The sequence below is a fragment of the Chelmon rostratus genome, chromosome 16 (genome assembly GCF_017976325.1).
Source record: "Chelmon rostratus isolate fCheRos1 chromosome 16, fCheRos1.pri, whole genome shotgun sequence".
Classification (NCBI taxonomy): Eukaryota; Metazoa; Chordata; class Actinopteri; order Chaetodontiformes; family Chaetodontidae; genus Chelmon; species Chelmon rostratus.
Window position 1 is genome coordinate 8,519,811 of NC_055673.1, and position 21,707 is coordinate 8,541,517.

General features: G+C 42.1%; 1 protein-coding gene across 3 annotated transcripts in view; it reads right to left on the minus strand.

Annotated features, from left to right (window-relative positions):
• The window catches only part of LOC121619413 (dolichyl-diphosphooligosaccharide--protein glycosyltransferase subunit STT3B), an 88,222-nt gene extending 67,180 nt beyond the window's left edge, over nucleotides 1–21,042 (minus strand). The window contains exon 1 of one of the 3 annotated variants that reach the window (XM_041955115.1): nucleotides 20,931–21,042. In XM_041955115.1, coding sequence (XP_041811049.1) covers nucleotides 20,931–20,992 — 62 coding nt within the window. In that variant the 5' untranslated portion in view covers nucleotides 20,993–21,042. Of the gene's footprint in view, nucleotides 1–9,095; nucleotides 9,135–15,733; nucleotides 16,201–20,930 lie in introns of those variants that run through there. The other 2 variants (XM_041955114.1, XM_041955116.1) reach the window with 2 other exon arrangements.
• Nucleotides 21,043–21,707: the final 665 nt, after the last annotated feature.

Here is a 21,707-nt window from a genome sequence, read left to right on the forward strand (position 1 = left end):
CAAAGTTTGCGTTAGTATTTGTTTTAGGTCGTCAAAAATCAAGGACTGACTGGAGAGACTCAGTTCAACAGATTCAAATAAAAATACACACACAATTGCATTTGCTTAAATCGAGCCTGTCTTTGGCTGTAATGTATTCTGCCTGCAGTGGAATGGTAGGGCTTACTATGAAGGGGGGAAAAAAGAAAAAAGGTAGACCATTAACTAACTAAAGCAGCTAAGCTGTGAATTAATCTGACGACCATTTTTTTTGATGAATAAAGTAATTGATGAGTCTATGAAATGTCAAAAAATGGTCCGTCACAATTCTTACAGTTCAAGGTAACAATTGTCCAACAAGCAGCCAGAAACCCATATCATATTGTACTGTATTCTACTATTAGTATTATAAACAGCCATTTACTGTTAAATAAGGCAGTAAATCTTCACAATTGAGGCCGGAAAATTTTCAGCCATTCTACTAATCAATTAGTCGACTAATTGTGTTCTAGAAAAGCTAAAAAAAGGTGAAAACTACTTTAAAGCATCCACTAAAATAGTAAACAAATTAGTTAAGTTCTCAACAATACAAAATACTCCAATATAGCATAGCTCTTTAATAGCAGTGCTATTTGTAAAACCCCCTCATAACAAGGAAAACAGGTGAATTCTGTCAGCCACTCACTAACACTGTGACTGGCTGTGGGGGGGTTAGCATGCAATCAAAGTCAGGAAGAAATACACTAAAACCTGAACAGAAGCATGCTTGTTAGAGTACACAGAGGTTTAATACAGTGCCATTTATCACTGATGCAGGGGTCCTGGTTTATGTGACTTTCAGGCAAATGGGATGACAGGTGACATCGCTATTAAGAGCCTCTACAAGTTCATCTTGCTTTGAAATGAAACTCTGGGTAGCTGGGAGGACCAGATGGGAGTTAGATCACAGCTTGAGAACAAGCCTTGCTTGCTCAGTTCCAAAGACATGCTCATGGGAAGAGAACAGAGACACATGAAAGAAATCCAGGAAACTGGCAAATAAGAAACTGAGAGTGACAGAGAGAAGAGTACCTCTGTCAAGTTTGCCACTTGGATTGAAAATTTATGTTTCAAGGTCAAGATAAGCAGTCATGGTAAATGGAATTCTAATGACTGTGGTAATTGGCAAATTCTGGAGCTATATTGCAAGGGAAATGTCAAAGTCTGGGGTCACTTATCTCTCCTGAGTGAAATCATATCAAGTGCCTAATGATCTCCTTCATATATTCCAATGAAGCTTTGGGAGCATTTTTAATGGAGAGGTGCCATCATCAGAGCTGGATTCGTTCCTTAAGTGTCGGAAATATCCTCCTTGATCTCACTAACTAGGGTGCATCTGCTTAAGAAGAAAACATGCTTTGAAGGTCACAGGTTGAGATGAGAGAGAAGATGACACCATCACAGAACTTCACAGTCTTTGATTTTAGTGATGTTTAGTGCAAAGGACCGGGGGAGGGGAAAGCAAGAAGGCAGTGCTTGTCACAAAAAGAACAGCAACAAGAGGATAAAAGTAAAATACTGCCAAAAATAATATATCTATTGAAGATCTACAACTAAACATTTAAACAGAGCTAAGAATTCATTGTACTCTATGCAGTGGCATCATTATACTGAGGAGTTTATTCAAGGGTCAAGACCAATCCAGGTAATTACCTATGGCTATATTTCTAATGGACACTGAGGAATTTCCAAGGAGCCAGAAGTTACTTTACAAGATATGCACTCAAAAAGAGTACTCTCAAAAAAGCATCCATCATCTCATATTTCATGCTACAGGAGCCCCGTAGCTATTGGTTTTCACTGAAGCACAGCCAAGCTGGAATGGCCTAGTGGGGGGGAACCACTAAAATGCACTCAAACTGGGCATTCACTTTGTGAGACTGGTCCTTAGACAAAGAGAAGATAAGTTCAGCCTTAGGACCCCAGGGTTATTGACACATTCAATTTCACAAGGAAATAGCAGTAAATGCCTAGCATCCATGGTGGTTAACCAAGCCTAGGGTACTGTTTCTCCATCCAGCCCATACAATTCAGCATTGCTGTAAAGACACAGGCCTCTTTATCAATTATTACAGGGCAAGAAAATAACTTTCATCTCAATTCCCATCATTACTCCTGCAGACCTCTTATACCATTCAACGAATCAATTAAGAGTCCAAACAAAAGAGGGCAACTAATCTGAAGGTCAATTTTATGTTTGGTCTAGTTGGTCTTTTTGGAAGTCAACAAAACTTGTGCTTGTTCAATGGTCATAAAAACTGTGAAACTGCCAACCTGGGGGAGTATACTCTTCATTGTGCTAAGATGCAGAGCAAAGTCCAGGGTATACTTTCGGTATGGCCACGTGATGTACACTTCGTTGTTTGCAGACCATCCACATGCAGCCCAAAATCTATAATGATGCAGTGCATGGCCATATGAAATGTAAATGTTGCATGAACAAAATCATGTGCATATCTGCTGTCTGTGTCCATGTTGGAGTATATAAACAACTGACAGAAACAGTGCATCTTCATCCTGTTTTTTTCCTGACAAAACAGGAGAAGATGTGAGGATTGTGAGAGATATGTTGGCATCACCATGACATCCATATGGAGGCTGACTCAGAGAAAAGTATTGAATTAGACTGCCAAACTGCTGCTGTGACTCAAGACTCCAAGAATGGTTGCCTTACATCTCCCCCACCAAGCAAAATCAGCTTGACAAAACTGTGAACAATGAAACTCGAAGCTTCTACGGATGACAGCAAATTTCCAGGATATCAGTGGAAGGCAGCAAGTTTCTGGGATATCAGCGGAAGGCAGCAAGTTTCAGGGATATCAGTAAAGACTAAGCCTCCAAATCAAGTCGGTTAGTCCATCCTGTGGTTGGGAAATGTAGAAGGGCCATGGCAGACAAGAGGGAGTATGGCACTCGGGACAATGATTAGCATTTGGAAGGAAAAGCTCGTCTACTCATGTGGTGCTACATGTCTCAAGGACACATTAAATTGAAGAGTTGGCTTTGGGGGAAAATCATTTTATTTATTAATTTCAGCAAATCTGTTCTGAAGACTTGGCTAGATCAGGAGGAAGCATCATAAAAGGCAAAATGAGGAGGCAGAGTTGTGTCTCTGCAGACTGAAATGCTGCAAGATGAGACCGCAAGTGGAATGAGAAAACATTATATACTGATCTCATCTTGTTGCATCTGTAAGAACTGAAGCTGTAATTATGTAAAATACTGCTTGAAATGTTATAGTTTAGCCGTGAAAAGGAGTCCATAACAAACGCGAGAATGCATAAGTCACAAGACAAACTTGATATTAAAAGGCTGATGCTCAAAAAGAACTTAAGTCTTTTTCAATTCTTCACCCATCGACTTCAGTCACTTTTCACATGCACAAACAACTGGAACACCGGGAATGTCTGCAAGAATAGATTGTTCGAAAGTGTGGACAGTTATCTACTTCCAAACGATTATTTCATCTCATCCTTGCCTGCGATGCCAGGATTTTCACCCCACCCTCAAACGAGGCCATACAGAGAAGCTACAAACACTTTAGCCTTCAGACGCAGTCAGACAGCACATTGTATAAACTACTTTGAGGCCATCCAGGACTGGCTATTGATGCATGAGGATAGTAGGATTTTTGTTTTTTGCAAACTGAGTTTCACAACCTTTCACAAAGTTGTTTTTTTTTTCTTTACCACCATTAATAAAGCGCTGTTACTATATTTATCTGTCAAATGGGGTTACGAAAGCAATCTGTGATAAGCCTATAATCTTTCACTGGAAATTGAAAGAGTTGCTTTTTTAAATCGGCAATGTCTTAAGGCCGAGACAAACGTTTATCTAATGGCCTGCAAGTGCACTGATGCCTGCTGTGGGTTGCCTGGAGCCACAATGAGTCATACTATTCTCAAAGCACTTCTCAAGACTTTTTATAGCAGCAGGTCCGCTGCATGCCAACAATGCCCACAGTGTCCACGAGGGAAACCTGCTCTCAGCAAGCACTCACATTACATTGTGCCTTCTGTCACTCTGACATGGTGGCATGGAGCTGGTCATGGAAAGCAGGTGTTTAAATAACGACACTGACCTGAAAGGTTCTTGCTGCAATAAAAGCAACCCCAGCATCCCAGGCATTTCTGGGTGGTCCTCCTTCACGCATCAATGAGCAAATCCAATGTTGACAATGTCAACACATTACAAAACAAAATGTTTCTTTCCCTATTATTGGCTATGACATTGTAGCTTACTACAAACTATGACCAAAAAATGCATATTCTGCAAGTTTTGGCCAAACTTCTTCACAACTACAACATTTAAAACAAACAACTCTGTAGGTATATCGTTGCAGGGGTTAAATCCTCTTTCATTGGATATTAAATGTCTACAATGGGTTTTTAGAGGCATTTAACTTTCTTGATTAATTTGTTGCAGGTGATTAATTTCTTAATTTCCATCCCTTTTCCTGTTCAGCAGAAATTTCACCTTTGCCATGCAGAGATCCAGGATGGTAATGGGTTTTAGAGGTCAGCAGAGATATGTGACACAGTGAGAAAACCTTCATGAACATCTGTACACTTGGACTGTGGAATGGAGACCCTTGCCCAATCAAATTGGTTATTCAGTCCTAAGAACAAAAAGAATTTACATGTCAAATAATGTTTTTTTAATTGGCTCCTGTTTTGAATATATGCGCCAGACGTGAGTCACCGTATATAGTGGAAGAAGGTGGTCTACATTTTTGCATTCATTTTCAACTTGCCGTGCCCTGTGTGATCTACAACTATTCACTGGGGTCTTAGTATCAGGGCCATTTCAGCCTCTCGTTGGGTTAAGACTCTTCACTCCACCGTGTTTCAAAGCTGGTGTGGCTCGCTCGGACTACCTGCCAGCTGCTCTACTTGATAACCAAGATGATATGACAGCCGCCTGACAGACTCGTCTTTCTCGGCCAGTCACTGATTGACAGCCTATTCCGGCTGTCATTCTGCCCTGCTTGACACCACTCCATTCGTCCATCTGTCATTTTTCATCCTCTGCCCAGAGCCCTCTGCCCAGAGCCCTCTGCCCCCCCCCCGCCCCCCCCCCCCCCCCCCCTCCCCTCGACTGCTCCTCCATTCGTCTATGCCCTACAACAAAAGACAGCAACCCTGGCCAGTTGTGTCCTTGCCTGGTAGTCAGCTGTTCTGCCGACCTGAAACAAAGCCGTGGCCTTAGACCATAATGCATCGTAATGTCACACCAGGTGGGCTTGCCAGCGGCTATGCTGTGACAATAAAGTCATCCCTTCTCAATGGGCTGATGAGAATGAAAACATACACAACAATGGACACATCTGCACTAGAAAAACAAGAGGCCAGGTGCTGGCACAATGGAGAGACAGCCCTTGGCAGACATACAAAGGGCAGATTAAAGTTGTTCTTTCAAAAAAATATTTAAAAAAAAAACAAAGGCCAAAATACTGAGCAAATCAAGGAAGTAATCAGGATTTGTTCTGCATGTTAAAAACAGGTGACAATCATGTAAAAACTGCACAGTACTGAGGCTGCCCCCAAAAGCCCAAAAGGTGATCAAGTAATCAGTCAAGAATACTCCAAGTCAACAGCTGAATCATCGCACCTTTGTTTTTAAGCTGCATCATTGAACACAGGGTAATATGGAACATAGAACATAGAAACTTTACAAGCCAGGTCTCAAAATGACCACAAATAAATGCCCTACAGCGTGACCCCAGTGTGCTGGCTGCACGGACGTTCTCTGATCTGGTGATGACTATCACCAGAACCACTGTTAAACCAGACGGTGGTACAACCGCCTCTACTGCCGTCCACTGTGACTGACTCTTCAGCTGACAGCACTGTCAGCGGCCTGCCAGGAGAGATGCTCCATGCTGTGCTGGGACATTATATCTGACCTTTGAGCAGAATGCACACTTTCACTTTACCCAACTGTGCAGAAATATGATTTTTTTTATGTCACAGATGATGAAGAAAGGACTTAAAACGAGTCTTACAGGTGCAACATGAGACTCATGTAGACTGACATTGATTGGCAGGTAGTTTATATGGGGCAAAAAAAAAGGAATGACTTGCTGAGTCTTTGTTTTGAACAGCCAAATCCATTTCAGCTGGAACAGCTCCAGAAACTACAAAAATATACCTCAAAAATATTAAACATAAAAATAATCAGCTTTCATTCATGTTTTCATTCCATTTTCTCTTCACTTTCTATGATGGCAGGCATATCTGTCTCTTGAGTTTACAGTAAATTATAGTGAACACTGCCCTCTTGTTGCAAATTATTACTGCATGCTAAACTGAAATTTTAGGCAAAGTTTAAGCTAAATTCTCACTAGAGTCTCCCATATCTAAACATTTGCTGGGTTTCTCAGACTTATGTGATAGTAAACGCAATATCTTTGGCTTTTGGACTGTTGGTCAGACAAAATAAGACATCTGAATACATCACCTGGTTTCCAGGAGATTGCGATGGACAATTTTTGTCATTTTCTGACATTCTGACCAGGTTCCCATTGAAAAAAACACCATTAGAAAATCACCCTCTGCATTTGATACAGCTTAATTTTTTAAGAGCTATGGGAAGCCTCTGCATGGGCCCTTAGGGACCAACTTAAGTTCTGAGTCCAATGCTTTTGTCAAGGGCAATAGCAGGAGAATTTTTAATTCCTAACACTTCTCTATTGGTGTAGGAGGAAGCCAAAGCACCCAGTACAAATGCATGTAATCCCGAAGGACAACATGTACATATAAAACTGAGGGGACAACAGTTCCACCAGAGTACATCAATATTCTAACAACAACGAGTAGTGTGGAGGATTTACTGTGGCATCTACAAAACAGTGTGGTGGGAGAAGACACACAGGCCTTGTTACAGTTTCTAGGAAATGCAATTACATCATATCTGAGATTAGCTTCAGTTATGGGTTTAGTTTATTTGCATAGTGATAAAAGACTGACACAGTCTGTTTTGAATTTCAATAATTTCATACAACTTCAAAACAGATTCATATGCATAAAATACAAAAAATATGCAAAAGGCTCTCAGAAGTCTTACTTTGAAACAAAGAAAAGGAATAAAAGACTTCCAGTGAAGACATAACAGAATCTAAAAGACAACAGAACACAAGGCATTTAAGAGGAGCCAAACTGATTGCTAGCCAATCAAGTAAACAGGGATCCAACCAATGGCCATATCAACACACGCAGAATTAAACAGGCAAATCTCAAAGTGAAACATGCAGTGGTAACTTCATATAAAAGATAACCAGCTCACTGACTACAGAACCCAAATGACTAATTTATCACACCATGCACCAAAGTACGGCTACAACTACCTGACCTTCATAATAACCTCCACTTTGGGATTTACTTGATTAGGCCAGCTCTTAGCTATCTACCTGCTGATGCTAAACAGGAAATTCCTGGGGAGTTTCTGCAAAATGTTAGAGGGATTATACTGAAAGGAGGAAAACTACTCAAGAATAAGCTGAGTTGAGCTATTTTAACTGTTCAGTAATGCTTTGGAGATGCTTTAAGCAGCTGATCTTATTAAATGGGCTCTGCTGTAAGTAGTCTATCAGCTACAGAAGACATTCAATTTAACCAGAGGCCAAGGCCGACAAAATAATAAATCAACCCTATCCTCCCTGCATAAAAACATAAAGCAAAGACATTACACATGTACATGCACACACAAACAAACTGATGAAGCAGTGTTTGGAACAATGAAATCGCTTTGGCTCCACTACCAAAACCTCCCTCAGATTGGATGCCTGGCAGGCATTAATTTCTTCTCTCCCTCTCCACCTCCTACCACCGTTTCTCTCACTCCTCCTTTCTTCTCCTCTCTGTATGCAGGTGCGCTCGCCCACAGAGCTGCATGCTGACTCCTGTCAGTAAGAGGACAGGGATGTATGATGAGCACAGATCCGCTCTCTGCTCCCTCTGCCCCACTTCCACCCCACACCATCCAGAAAGCATCAAGGACCACTTCAAAGCCCATGTGAAGGAGAAAAATAAAACAGTACGGCTGAGCCAATATTCAAGAACTGTCTGACCAACAATGGTCTACAGTTACCACAGACAGGGTGATAAGGCTGTAAAACACGCAGATATTGTTTTTCTCATGTTTTTCTCCTTAGGATAAGCCCTACTTTAGTGTAGAGTCTGCACTTGCACCATCTACACTTGTTGGTCTTTCATCGCATAGTCTTTCACAGCGTTCTCATCCTTTAAGAACACGTGCGGTCTGATTTTGAAAGCCCTACCTATACCCTGTAAAGCCAATATTACTTATCCAACACGTCTCAGTTCACTTGGATGGAATGTCTATGGTGTCTATCGAAGCCTGAAGTCTGACCCATCACACACGTCTACGAGTGATGCGCAGAACGCTATAGGAAAACACACAAGAGAACACACTCGCACAGGCATTCAGAAAGGAGTGCCGTCAATTACAGCCTCGCATTTGTTAAACGGACACGTCGCTCCTTCTGTTTTTCCCCGGACGGATGGGTTCTGCAGGCTGGGTGGACATGGAACAACAATCACATCAAAGCGCACATGACAACACAGAACAAACAGCTTGACAAAAGCTGCATCAACCACGCATCTCCACTCGGCGTGACACACACTGATATGCAAGTGTGTGTGTGTGTGTGTGTGTGTGTGTGTGTGTGTAAGTTTGTCCAGTGTTTCCTCTGGCACTTTTTGTAGATGAGAAAACAGGGGATAAATTTAGTTCTGCTACCCAGGTTTGCTTCTGGGCCCCCTCCAAGATCAGTTCCAGTAGAGGAAACAGTATTAGACACAATGCTATTTGGGCATGTATATCAAGACATATTAGGTCTGCACAATACAAGCAGAACAGTGCAACAATGTCCATGCTTATTTTCGAAAATGTACTTGCGAAAGCACGCTCTGAAATTTACCTTTATGACAACTACATCAACATCAAATTACTTCCACAATCCCTGTGTTAGAGCAGTCTCATTTTTCCTCAAAATAACACCTTTCATCAACATCATTTCAGAATTTCAACTAACATTTTCAAGGTCAAACACTTACGCTTCCTGTATGAATAAAAATCCAGTTCCAATGCTGTGGTTTAGTCCTGTGCAAACAATGGTGTTACACTTGAGCTATCAGCGGCAGTGAAGAGACTACCCACACTACAAGCGTTTAGATGATTCGTGCAAACTGTCCTTCAAACAAACACCAAAGCTGTCACAACAAGGAAATGTATATAAAAAAAAAAAAAAAAAAAAAAAAACATGCAAAGAAACCTGCATTATGTTCTCTATCTTAAATGTTGCCACACAAGCAAAGTACTTCTTCATTTCAGTGCTGTGTCATGTGGGTTCACGTCAATGCTCTTTTGTGTGGTCGTCTGTTACCGTTCAAACATAATGGTACAGTAATTTGGAAACACAGAATAAGCACTACAATACAATAATCTATTGTATAATTTTGGTTGTTTGGCGATGGTGAATTTTTATCTAGATTTTTCTAGCTCAGGAGACCATTTTTTATATTTTTGCTAAGGAACCTTGGCCTCAAATAAAGTAAATTTAACTGTCACAGACTGAAACTGTGGAGACCCACTGCTGATGAGTGAAAATACACAATAGGAAACACTGCCATCCACATCTGATATGTGGGGATGTAAGCAATAAGCCGGGTGTAATCAGGTGCTTGTAGTGTTGCCGTGCCTGAAAGTTATAGGAGCACAAGTTCGCACTCTTTAGCCTTCAATAAAGAGAGTTGGAACACAGTACTCGAAGCCATCACAGCAAAAGGTTCTTGAAATCTCATTAGTGAATGACTGCCAAACCTAGCGAGAAGACTGTGGTTCAGAAAGGTGGGGCAGAGGACCAGCTCAAGGTAATTTACAATGAATAATGGCAACGGCTACACTGTGCTGTAGCTTATGCAAGGCACGGGCTATGCTGAACCTCTCCCACCCCCGTGTAATTAAATGTAAAATTAAACAAACACTTTAACTGGCACCAAACACTCTGTGACGCTTATAATGTGCGGATGAGCACACAAACACAAATATTGCTTTGAATGCGCAGCAGAGGCAATTCATCACGCTAACAAATTGGGCTACCTCTCAGTGCCATTATCCTCCATCAAGGCATCTGTGACTCGTGTGGCCTCCAGGCTGCTGACAAGCACCTCTTGTTATGTGGCAATCTTGCACACTTTCAGAATGGCCTGACCAAATTGGCTGACAGGCAAACTGTGGGATAAAAACTAGGGCATCAGCTACCTCAATTCAGAGCGAATGAATTGACCAGTATCTTTCACTTTTATAATGCATATTGCCTATTTTTTATTTTCCTGAACAGCACCCTGGAATAGCTTGCAAAAAGCCTAATGCACAAATGCTTGCACATTATCCACAGCTGAGAGGATAACCTCAGAATAGAGTGCATGAAGACAGAAGGAGGAGATTCAACTAAGCAGTCAAGAGACATAGCAATGGTCTTGCTGTATAATTAGCAAGCTAAAGTACAGTTAGAGAAGAGTCCACTGTAGAACAAACCAAAAAAACATACAACTAAATCTGGTATAAAATTGGGTTGTTTGTGTGCCTATCATTGTGATAGCCAGTGTTGTCCCCGTGCCTGACGTTTCTTCCCTTCACAGCTCATCAACACTTGCCCCAGGTGCCCTGGAACAGATCTGTCGCCCTCAGTCTCACACACACATGCAGCACACCTTGCATGTACAGACACCTCCTGTTACGCCTGACACTAGTCCGCTGGGAGGCCCAGTCTAAAATATAGCACTTAATCATCAGGGGCTTGACATCAAGTCTCCTGACTGAGGAGAAAGCAGCAAATAAAAAAGTTCTGCAAAGGAGAAGAAAAACACCAGCATGTTAGCTTGCTCATGTCCTGTAAGTGTTGTGTGTGAGGCCTGGCCTGCAATGCTGGAGCAGAGACAAAAGAGCTGAGGCCTGCTGTGAAATGGCTAATAAGATGCCGTGGTAACCCCAATCTATTAAACAAAGAAAAATGTAAGCCTAGGAAAATAGCCTATAATGACTAAGGATGGGCGCTCACGAAAACTTTTTCTCCTGCAGGTAAGCTGGACATCGTCTCAACGCTGAATATTTCATAAGCTGTTGGACAGTCAGTCGGGGGTTTAGGCAGGGATCACAGCTCCAGCCAAGAGTCTGGTAGGGAGATCAATCACGACTTATTCTCCATTTTCCCACACTACTGCACTAGCTAACGTGCTGATGTGCCAGCAGCCGCTCCTGGGATGGCCTAATCTACTCTGAGCAAGACGGCATGTTTTTTTGTGTGAAAAAGACAGAAGGACAGAAAAGGGGAGAGATAGGGGAAGGGAGAACACACACAGTAATACTGCTACACCCATCAATTTTGCTGGCTTTAAAAAAAAAAAAAAAAAAAGCTGAGGTGGCAGCGTTACTTGTGGGGAGATTTCATTTTCACAGCACTTAACAACTTCCAGCAGCAAAGAATGCATTATCAGAAGGGGGTCAGAAACACTTTCAGGGGTGTTAGCCGATATCAAAGTGTTGTTTGAGATAGTGGAGGATTGTACAAGGCAGCTGCGAAACTACGGACATTTCAGGTGTTAAAACACACTTCTCTTGCTTTGCAATTAACAGACAAAAGCAGGTGAATATCACTGGATGTTTTCTTTGCGTCTTGCATGAAGAAATGTGACTGCCTCCAAAAAGGTCTGAGATTCTGTATCAATTTCTATCTGTAGTGGTGCTCGAGCTGCCAGTATTACAGGTTTCCCACCCAGATAATTAGGATACTGACAGAGCAGATGAAAGTGGTTGTTAGAATTTTTAGATTTGTGTTTCCCAAGAAAATTCAAATCTGCTGCAACCAAATTTTTGCTGATCACAAGAGAATATGCAGGTGAAGGAGAGCGCGCAGGCAAGCAGGAGAGCAGGGGAGAGAGGGCAGAAATAAGGCGATGTGTTCAGATGTTTTTAGAGCATGTTAGGCAGTTTTCCAACGGGCTCTCGGGCTGAAAATCTTCTCTTAACCCAGTAACACTGCTGTAGTGAGTGTGCACACAGATGGCACAGAAACACTACAGCAGCAGATGGCACAAATACTACAATCCCAACTGTCTCTTACCTTAACCTGAACCTAACCTTTTGCACTAGTCTAAACAACTTCACTACTTTATATATTTCTAAACTTGCAACTATATGTAGACTTATGATTTGGCATAATACAGAAATAATTAAAAAGAAACACAGGTAAAAAATAAAAAGAATAATGGAAAATGCAACCTATCAAACTCCTTATGCCTTAAAATCAGGGATGCACTTGTGTCTGCTGATTAAGCAGATTGGGTGTCAGCCATAACGTGACCAATCCACATTAAATACAGTTTATTGTGTCACTGTCATAAAAATTAGTCCGTCCTCTATCAGCTACATTCACTTTGGCGCAACATGTCAGCAACAAAGTTGTTGGTGACACAAATAATACCTAGCCTCATCTTACTTTACATAAAAAGGACTCAAATGAAGTTTCATGCAGTGACATATACAATTTTTAAATTTGTGAAAAAGCAGCACTGGTATTAATCAGTGCTTGGTATCGGCAGATACCGTGAGCTGTGGTAACTGAATGTTGGGGGAGAAAAAAGTTGGATCAGTGTATCTGTCATTAAAGATACTTATTTTTGTGGCCGAAGAAAATTCACAATCATGTGAGGCAGCAAAAATTGAGCACATCTTCCAATGCCCCAGGGGCAATTCAAATTGACTAAGTGATTCATCACCTAATCAGCACCACATATGTCCAAACACACCGCTTTAGTAGACTTAGCTACTAAAAGCTGCCATCCCATATGACACACTGTGAACATCCATCTAGACCTTGAACAAAGCTGCAGTCATGCGAAGCAGCAGCAGTTCTGATACCAACCGGTCAAAGAGAGAGTAAGAGTGAAAGTGTGTGTTGTGTGTGCATGTGTATGTCTTGCTGCTATACCCGACTAACCAGCTCATTATTTTCCTGACAGAGACGCTTCTTCTACCCCTCACTCTGCTGTCAGATCGGACTGCCTGCTGAAAAACTTCCAAGGAAGGCTCCCCTCCCCTGCACACATGTATGTGTCTCACCATACAGCTTTCAGTCCGGTTAAATTTTCTTTTAACAAAGTCAATAAACTGGGCAGAGATATTGCATGAAAGTCAACTCAGGGAGCAGGAACAAATCTGTCTCTTCTGAGGGGCACCAGTAGGAGCTTGGCAAATACTGGTACTTAAAAGAGGGATATATTTGCACCAGCAGGGTAGAGGGTGTTACACCTCCGTGTTTTAAAGCCTAGTAGGTAGTCATAACAAGATTCTTTGCAGAAATCGGGACACAACTTGAGAAATTAATTACTTTTATGAATGGAGAAAACTAAAAACAAATCTACCTTGAATGCCAACAAAAACCCACCCCGGTTTTATGATAATCCAGAAATATTAGGAAAGCAAATTGAGCACAGCCAGATAACAGCAAGTCATATCAGGGACTCGTACAAAATCAGTACAGCATGTGGCGTTTGCATATTGCAGAATTAGCGTGGCATTTTGGAGCTTGCAAATCCAATCTTGAATCTTCAAACTGCCAGCTCGTTTAACGCAATAGTTAGCTGCAGATAATTTGAAGCTCTTTGCAGAGGGAAAAATCAATGACAGCATCTAAGCGCTCAGACCACAACAGCACTAATCATGTGTGTCTGGGAGGGACGGCCACCTGGAATTACCATCATGCAGCGGTGAAATGCATGTCCTCCATTCTCACTGTCAAAAAGGATGAGGAGGATCTAATGTGTAATGCAGCATAATCACAAAGACCGGCTTTTTAATAAATGCAATCTCATTTCTTAGGGTCAACAGGAGGTGCAAGAATGAATATCAATTTAGTATTCTTAGCAAAAGAATGGTAAATGCATAGTAAATGGTTGCAAGATTTATAAGCAGTCTGCTCCAGACATACTTCTGGTAAATTCCCTAAATGCATTTTCTGTAAAATGATCAGTATTTGAAAACTAACACTCTTTCTAATAATTAAGTGGACCATCCTAAAAACATTAGCTGAACTCACCATTTTTCACATTCAAACCTGCAACAGAGAGTTTCATCCAGGCAGTGCTTTGTTTTTGAGGTCCGGAAGAACAATTTTTGATAGCAACAGATGTAGACTACTCATAGCTGCGAGGGCTTTTAAACATTCGAATATCAAAGGGTGCCTTTGCTTCCTTTCTTGCGACATGTTGCCAAAAAACTGTTTGCAGTTTTAACTCTGCAACTGCAAAAACGGATGCCGCTTTGTAGCAATATTTTACAAACGTTACAGCAAAACGGCTCCCACTTTTACTGCAAAGAGCAAAACAACTGTTAATATTGTTAATATACCAACTATGTTACCACCCAGGGCGTTAATCGGATATATGAAGGTTGTAAAGAAAGAATGCAGCTGTGTGACACTTTGTGCTACTCAGTAATAGTACTAAGGTAGGACCTTGGTGCAAATTCCATACTCAAAGCAGGATTGAGCTGTTCTGAACCATGTTGAACCTGTCATTACCCCTAAGGCTTGGCCCTTGGCTCTAAAATGCAATCAAGTTATCAACATAATTGAAGAGTGGCACAACAAGATGGAGCACCTGTTCTTTAAAATTATTAAATGAATGCATCAGTCGTGCGTACCCGTGAATGCCACGGAGTGTATGTGAGAACTGTGACAGTGCATTGCAAACCTTTGTGGGCCCATGTGACGCTGTCACAGGGCGGAATAATCCTGCATTGTGGTGACAGACACGACAGACCGGATAAATTGGTTTCCGGGTTAGAAGCCGCCTGCTGTTATGATGAGCACCGGCGGTAAATTGCACGAAAACCTGGTCGTTCAGTATGCATTCCTCTACCTTATCTAAACCATTTATAAAACATACAAGTTATAACTAAACTCTCAGACAGAATCGGTTAGAGCAGTAAAACTGCCTCAATCAATCACATCGACCACCGCTGAAGCGATAATCCCCATATAAGCAACCGCAACCGTTTCAGCTATATCCGCTCTCACTGATTTGCGCTTTCGGTGGATTGAAGCAGAGAAATCGCGCATGACTTCGTCCCGGTTATTCACGCGTTTTCCTACAATCCAAACAAAGTTGCGCCTGCAGGTAAAGCCTCCTCAAGCGGCTCCCTGCAGTTCATACTTGGGAGTTATTTGTTCGCTGCTGGCTGAGCGCTAACGTTAAATCTAATCACATAAGAGTGGTCAAAACCAAACGAGCTAGCTGCGTGTCACTCGGATCATCACATTTAAATGTCAAGGTCCCTCAGACGGACTACACATCAGGCCACTGACCCCCATATTCAAAGTGTTTGTCCCGACGACATCAGAAAAAAAACATCGTTGTTACGGCAAAACATCTATTTATCTTGAATGTGACGAGCTAAGGTGAACGTTAACAGAACATGTAAGTAGTTACAGCTGTATTGAAGCTGTTTTTGTGCTGACTTCTTAGGAGTGCAGTAATGAATTAACGTTATCTTTAATGAACCTTATCTGTCTTTTATTTAAAATGAGCCTCTGGAGTGATGCAGACCTCGACCTCGGTCTTTCGTTGCCACTAAAAGCAACTGTTACCGGGAACTCAACCTGACCTGACGAACGTTAGCTAACTTAGCTTACCATGGATCAAACTCGTGGATGATGCTCTCGAACCGGATCACCGCGAAAAGTCTGGAGCTGAATCCCGCCAGGCAGGCCAGAAAAAGAATGCTAAACGAGAGTAAAGACTGCCACCCTGCTGGCTGTGTCAGTCCGCCAGACAGGCCTCCTTTGCCCCCTCCTCCTCCAGCGGCGCCGGGTCGGCTGTTCCCGTGCACCGAGCCCCCGGCATTGGTGGACGCTTTGTGCTTGCCGTCGCTGGCTGCGTGGTGCTCCGCCATTTCTGCGTGCGGTGTCGGTTGGGTTTGCTCGAGCGTCCCTCCTGCCACGCTCCCGTGTCTCCCTCCGCTCCGTGCTGACGTAAACTCCCTTAGTTTGTGCCCGCTCTCCTCAGGTATTCTCTCCTTTGAGTCCCCCGCGTATTTATATGCTAAAATTCAGTGTCGCAACTCCGAGAGCCAGCTGTTACATCCCGGAACGCATTCTCATGCGCCACATACGGAGCCTGCAACAGTCACTTCGCTTCACGATTGAACGCCGGTGGAAAGGGGCGGGAGGTAGGCGATGGGCGGGGCGTAAGATAGCTCTGGCGGCCTCTCACAGATCGACAGGTACGAAAGGGCGGGGTTTTGCGTATTTAAGCCAATCAGAGAGAATCACCGGATAGATGGACAAATGAGTCCACCAATGGAAACACATTAAACTATGGCTGCGACTGATTGAAATAGGGATTATCCCCTGTTATATATAAAATTGAGCCATTCTGATGCTCACTATAAATAAAATCCTTACTCGGCTTACAGTTGGCTGTATAGAGTTGAATTAGTCATTTTCATTGAGAATAACAAAGAAAGGATAATGTGCACACAGCCCAAACTCTAGAAAGAACGTGATTCCTTGCAGCTAAACGTTATAGGCAGGTGTGAGAAGATAAATGTTCTCTCTGAGTGTAATATTTCTGTTGCCCTTGGATGTTCTGGACTTGGTGTTGGAGTGGTAATAAAGATTGATGTGTCTCATCATTATTATGTCCCCCAGCAAAGACAGGAACACAGCATTCATCATTCTCTTAAACTCAGGATGTGCTTTCACAACTTCCCCCAAAGCCCCAAAAGCCTATATTGGAATAAGACACCTTTTTTGAACAAGTTTTTGATTGATCGCATAGGTTCATTTTGTGCTTGCACTGTTTCATATAACCATGCGACTGGCAGGAAGTATTATTGATTTATCTGAGATGTGATTCTCTCCCAAAGGGGGAAAAACAATAGTCCAGCAGTCCTCCTCTATGTAATATCATAGATAGAGACAACTTTGCTCTGAAGTCAGAGTGGACAAAAAATCTTTTTTCATCTCCTCAAACATTTGTTGTATATAATGCTGCTTTCATGTGAACCTATCCTATTGCACAGTGCTACATCATACACCGTAGGCCTGTGTCAACATAAGCAGGAACTTAACTGAATCACCTACATCTAAAACATTATCAGAAATTCAAAAATTTACAGGAATGTTTAAACAGATGCTGCACACTGCTCTGATAAGTAGGTATTATTTATCAGAACAGCCAGTTTTTAAAGGGAATGCATGGTTTTCCTCTACAATATAAAACACATTGTCATTTAGGTCTCCTTTGATTTGAGAAGAGCCCATTTGCAGGTTTGAAGACTTGGCTAAAATTCCCAACCTTACTTTTCATCAACAGTGTTTACAGCTACCCTGTCATCCACAAGATCATGATTTTAAAAATTTAAATGAAATATTCATGTAGAAGAATGGGACTAAAGTTTGAGCCGGCTTAGCACAGCTTTGGATTGAGGCTATCTTCTGGAGAGACGGGGAGGAGATAAGAGGGGGATGAGAATACAGTGCTGGAGAGACGGCGAGATGGAAGGCCAATAATAAAGGAGAGTAAAAGGATGATTATGAAAAATGACGGGGGTCATCACAGAGAGCAGACGGAGTGGTGAACATGGATAAGAGTTTTGAGTTCATGAAGAGATCACAGAGACCAAAACCCAGTATCACAGACAGTATTGCAGCAATATGCTGCAGCTGAGAGTGCCAAAAAGAATTCATGTACACATACACACCCACACACAGCATACACAGAAGCAACATTGTGTAAAGGTACAAACATATGTAATCCCACACACACACACACGAGCATATGCATACTGATTGATACATACAACACACACACAGACACACACAGTTCCTCAATAATTCATAAATACCTGCTTATGCCATGATGAGCACTCTAACCCTTCATCCTTACCCCTCTACCTTCAAATTCTGAATGGATGACCTTTGAGACAAATAGAAATGCAGGCTGTGAAGATTGCTTCAGTCGCATCTATTGTCAAAAGGCCAAGCCCAGATGAAAGCCAGCCAAAATGAGTGCTGTTGCCAGGCAGGGCAGCTTTGCTTTCCTCCGTCCCCAGAGGCAGACTTGAATGTTTGTGTTTGCTTTGTCTTTCTTTTCTGTTTTTTCCTCCCTAAACATTACAGACTTGCTGTGTATATGCCTGGCATTCTTAGGTGTCTACACTTCTTTACTTTGCCAAAGGCCAGTCGTGTTAAAAAGCCTAAGATGCCTGGCATGAAACGCTCTTTGCACCTTCCTCCCTGTCATCTCTCTCGGCTTTGACTGCATGTGTGAGAGAGCGTGTGCGTGAGAGAGAGAAAGAGGTGTCGAAACTGGCCAAGATGATTATAATCATTATTCCCGTTTTTACACTTTTTTCAAAAAAACTGATGTCATTGAAAGTGGTTCATCCAGCGATTCCTGATAGCTATAAACAGCCACAGTATCATCTAGGTGCAGTACTGACTGGATTCAGTGAAAAGATGCATAATAATCTAAAATCTCTCAATCAATTGAATATTGTGTTATGTAAGCATGGGGAACAAAGCAACGAATCCTCTGTGAATATGCTTTCTCTGATGAAAGCAAAGTTGCCCTATACATTTAAAGGAATTCTCCAGTATAATGCAGATGGTGTGTGAAATGCACAGTGTGGAGGAATCTGATGTTGTAATTTGTTTTTTAAGGCGCAGCCTGCAGTGTGAAGGATATCTGAGGAGCAGGCACATCATGTTCCCAGGTTCCTGACATCCTTGCAACATCAATGGAATCAGTGGAAGCTGTGCAGAGGAGGCGGTGGGAAAAAAATCAGAAATGAGAATAATAATGTTTTATCTTTACAGACTTTGTCCTATTGAGGGTCATTAGCAGGGGCTGGAGTCTTTCCCAGCATGCAGTGGGCGGAAAGCAGGAAAACACTAGACTGACTGCTAATCCATCACAGGGATAACAGACTCACACACCTACAGTATGCAGTCTTCAACTCACCAGCTTCCTGTCCTGCAAACTATACTATAATAAATGTAAGATCAGGATCTTATTGCTGTGTTTGTTGTGTTGTAAAGTTGTCCGTCAGTTCACTTGGCAATCCTCTAACCGCCTTGTGCATCATTTACATGGACAACCTAACAAGATGGAGAAATCCATTCTCTATATTCCATCAAAAAGCGTGGCGGAACAGGATGTTTGCTCAATGTGAGTGCAGCAAGCTGCAAAGACCCCACAGAGTCTGTCTGTGTCATCCCGTGTAGCCGAATGATTAGCCAGTGGCTGGGGATCGCACTGCGCACACACACACACACACACACACTGATCTGCATCGCAATCATTAACAGAAATGAGAGCACTTAAAGAAAAGCACTTAGAATCACAATGAGCTACAGCGTCCAGCTGTTATGGACTATTTATTTACCTCACCAGCAGCGAGTTAGCCTGTTTTAGTACTCTCGGAGAAGCTATATAACTTCACAGTAATTGTCTCAAGGTCAAGTCTCATGTGTCATAAAAGCAATTCCTTATTTAAATTTGCATACAGGTTTGAAGTGGTTTCTATGACTACAGAGTTTAATGACATATTGAGTTCAAGTCTTAGTGATGAGTCAGAGGACGAAACAAAAACAAAAACACGAGTAAGGACCAGAGTTAAGTTCTGCTTGAGGATGTGGGGCCTTCCTCGGAGTGCACAGGGTTATCTGTGTGGCCTCATCAGTGACACACCATTTCACACTGAGTATGCCTCATTTCTCCAGCAGTCAATGGGCCACAGAAAGGCAGTTAAATCTGCTAGATGTGAACATGACCCACTCAGTCCCAGGCAACACGTGTGGATGATACTCAGCAGCACAACATCTTAATCTTGACTTTGATGGAAGATGTGCTGCCGCTGGATTGGCCACAGGTTTCACCTTGCATGATAGGGCCGCAAATCTTGATAATGTCACGAGTGATCCACTGATTATCTGTAGCGCTGCATCACTTATCTGTTCACATGCACGATGCACGGCCGAGCACAGAGTCCTTCCCTAAAGAAAATTGCTTGTTGTGATAAAATATGAAACAGTAAGATAGGTTCACGGTGGGATCTATCATCCCAGAGATCAGAGAGCTTTCGCTCAATTTATAAGGCTGCATCTGCTTCAGGATATATTGCATTCATTGCACTCATCTGTCATTTTCCAAAGCATATGAAAAGTTCTTTCCCCCTAAGAGGCTGTGAGCTGCAGAGGCAATGACAGTTTTGATTGAAAATGTATTTTCATGTGATTACAACAACATTTTCATCTACCACATCATCTCCAAGAAGGGAACAAAGCAATCTGCGCTTGTCAATGAAAACTTCCATTTTCGACAACTTAAATAAAAAAGAAATGAGAATGTGAAAACTGTTTTTTTTTTTGATAAAAGTCAGATAATTTACTGCAAATCATAATTTCCAATATTAACACAGTCACAGAATCTATCGCTTTAATTTCTAATCAGGCTTTTAATCACAATAATTATCCCATGAAATTACACAATAATTATGCAATCATGGAATTGAAAAAAGATCCTCTTGCATCTGAGTGCAGGCCTTAAGTATATAGAAAGAAAACTTTCAGCTAATATTTCTTTTTCTGAGAGCAACTCCCCAAAAACATATCAGCATCGAAAATTGCCTGCAAACATTCACAGTTCGCCACATTCATCAAGATTGATTGTGACCTGTCGACACAGCCGAAAATGCCTGCAGTGATGCTTCAATTCTATTGGCATGCTGCATAAAAAGTTTCCTAAGAAAGTTGCAATTGATAGAGCATGAGTGTGAAAGAGAGAGAGTGATGGGGGAAAAATAAGGAGGAGCAAGGTACTAACCTGAGCTCAACAGAGATATCAACTGTCTGCAGGCAGAATGTCAATCTCTGAAAAGTTGGCATGCATTTCTGCCTCGTCAGAATAACAGCCGCCTTATCAACACTTCCCTCGCTTTGGTATGGTTCGAGCAGCCTCTGCGTCGTGTCTTTTGAGGGGGCTTGCCGCTCAGATATGAGAAATGGAGTGCGTAGAAAACAGTTGAACTTGTTCTGACATTATCCCCACGGGAGGCTAAAAAGTATGACTCACGTGTTGAAAATTGAAGCATGTCTCCCAATTTCCCAGCTGCCCCAGCTTGACAAATGACCCTTCTTTCACTTTCCTGAGCGGCCAGCATGGGCTTGTCTCAATTCAGAAGACAGCAGATTTATGTGATATTGCTTCAATGACAGGCCCTGAAACCTCCGTGGCGAAATTACGGCAGCAGCATTCAAAACAAGGGGAGCAGACTGATGTTATTCTGCTGTGGTGACAAAGCACATCTCCGATTCTTTCGAAAGTTCACACAGAGATCGTGCACAAATGAAGACCGCTGTCATATATGTTTTTCACAAACGACAGCTTTTGACTGCGCTAGCCTCTCTCTCATCTCATTTTTTACCTTACAGATGACAAATTTAGGTTTTAGGGAAGCTTTTGTGCTACGTGAACACCAAATGAATGCTTGTACTTTTTAAAATGTAATGCATTTATGTGAAATGCGCAAATATATTAAATTAAAGACCAACTCTGCTCTTTTTTTCTGACCAAAGCGTGCTCTGTAAAGGTGGTTCAATA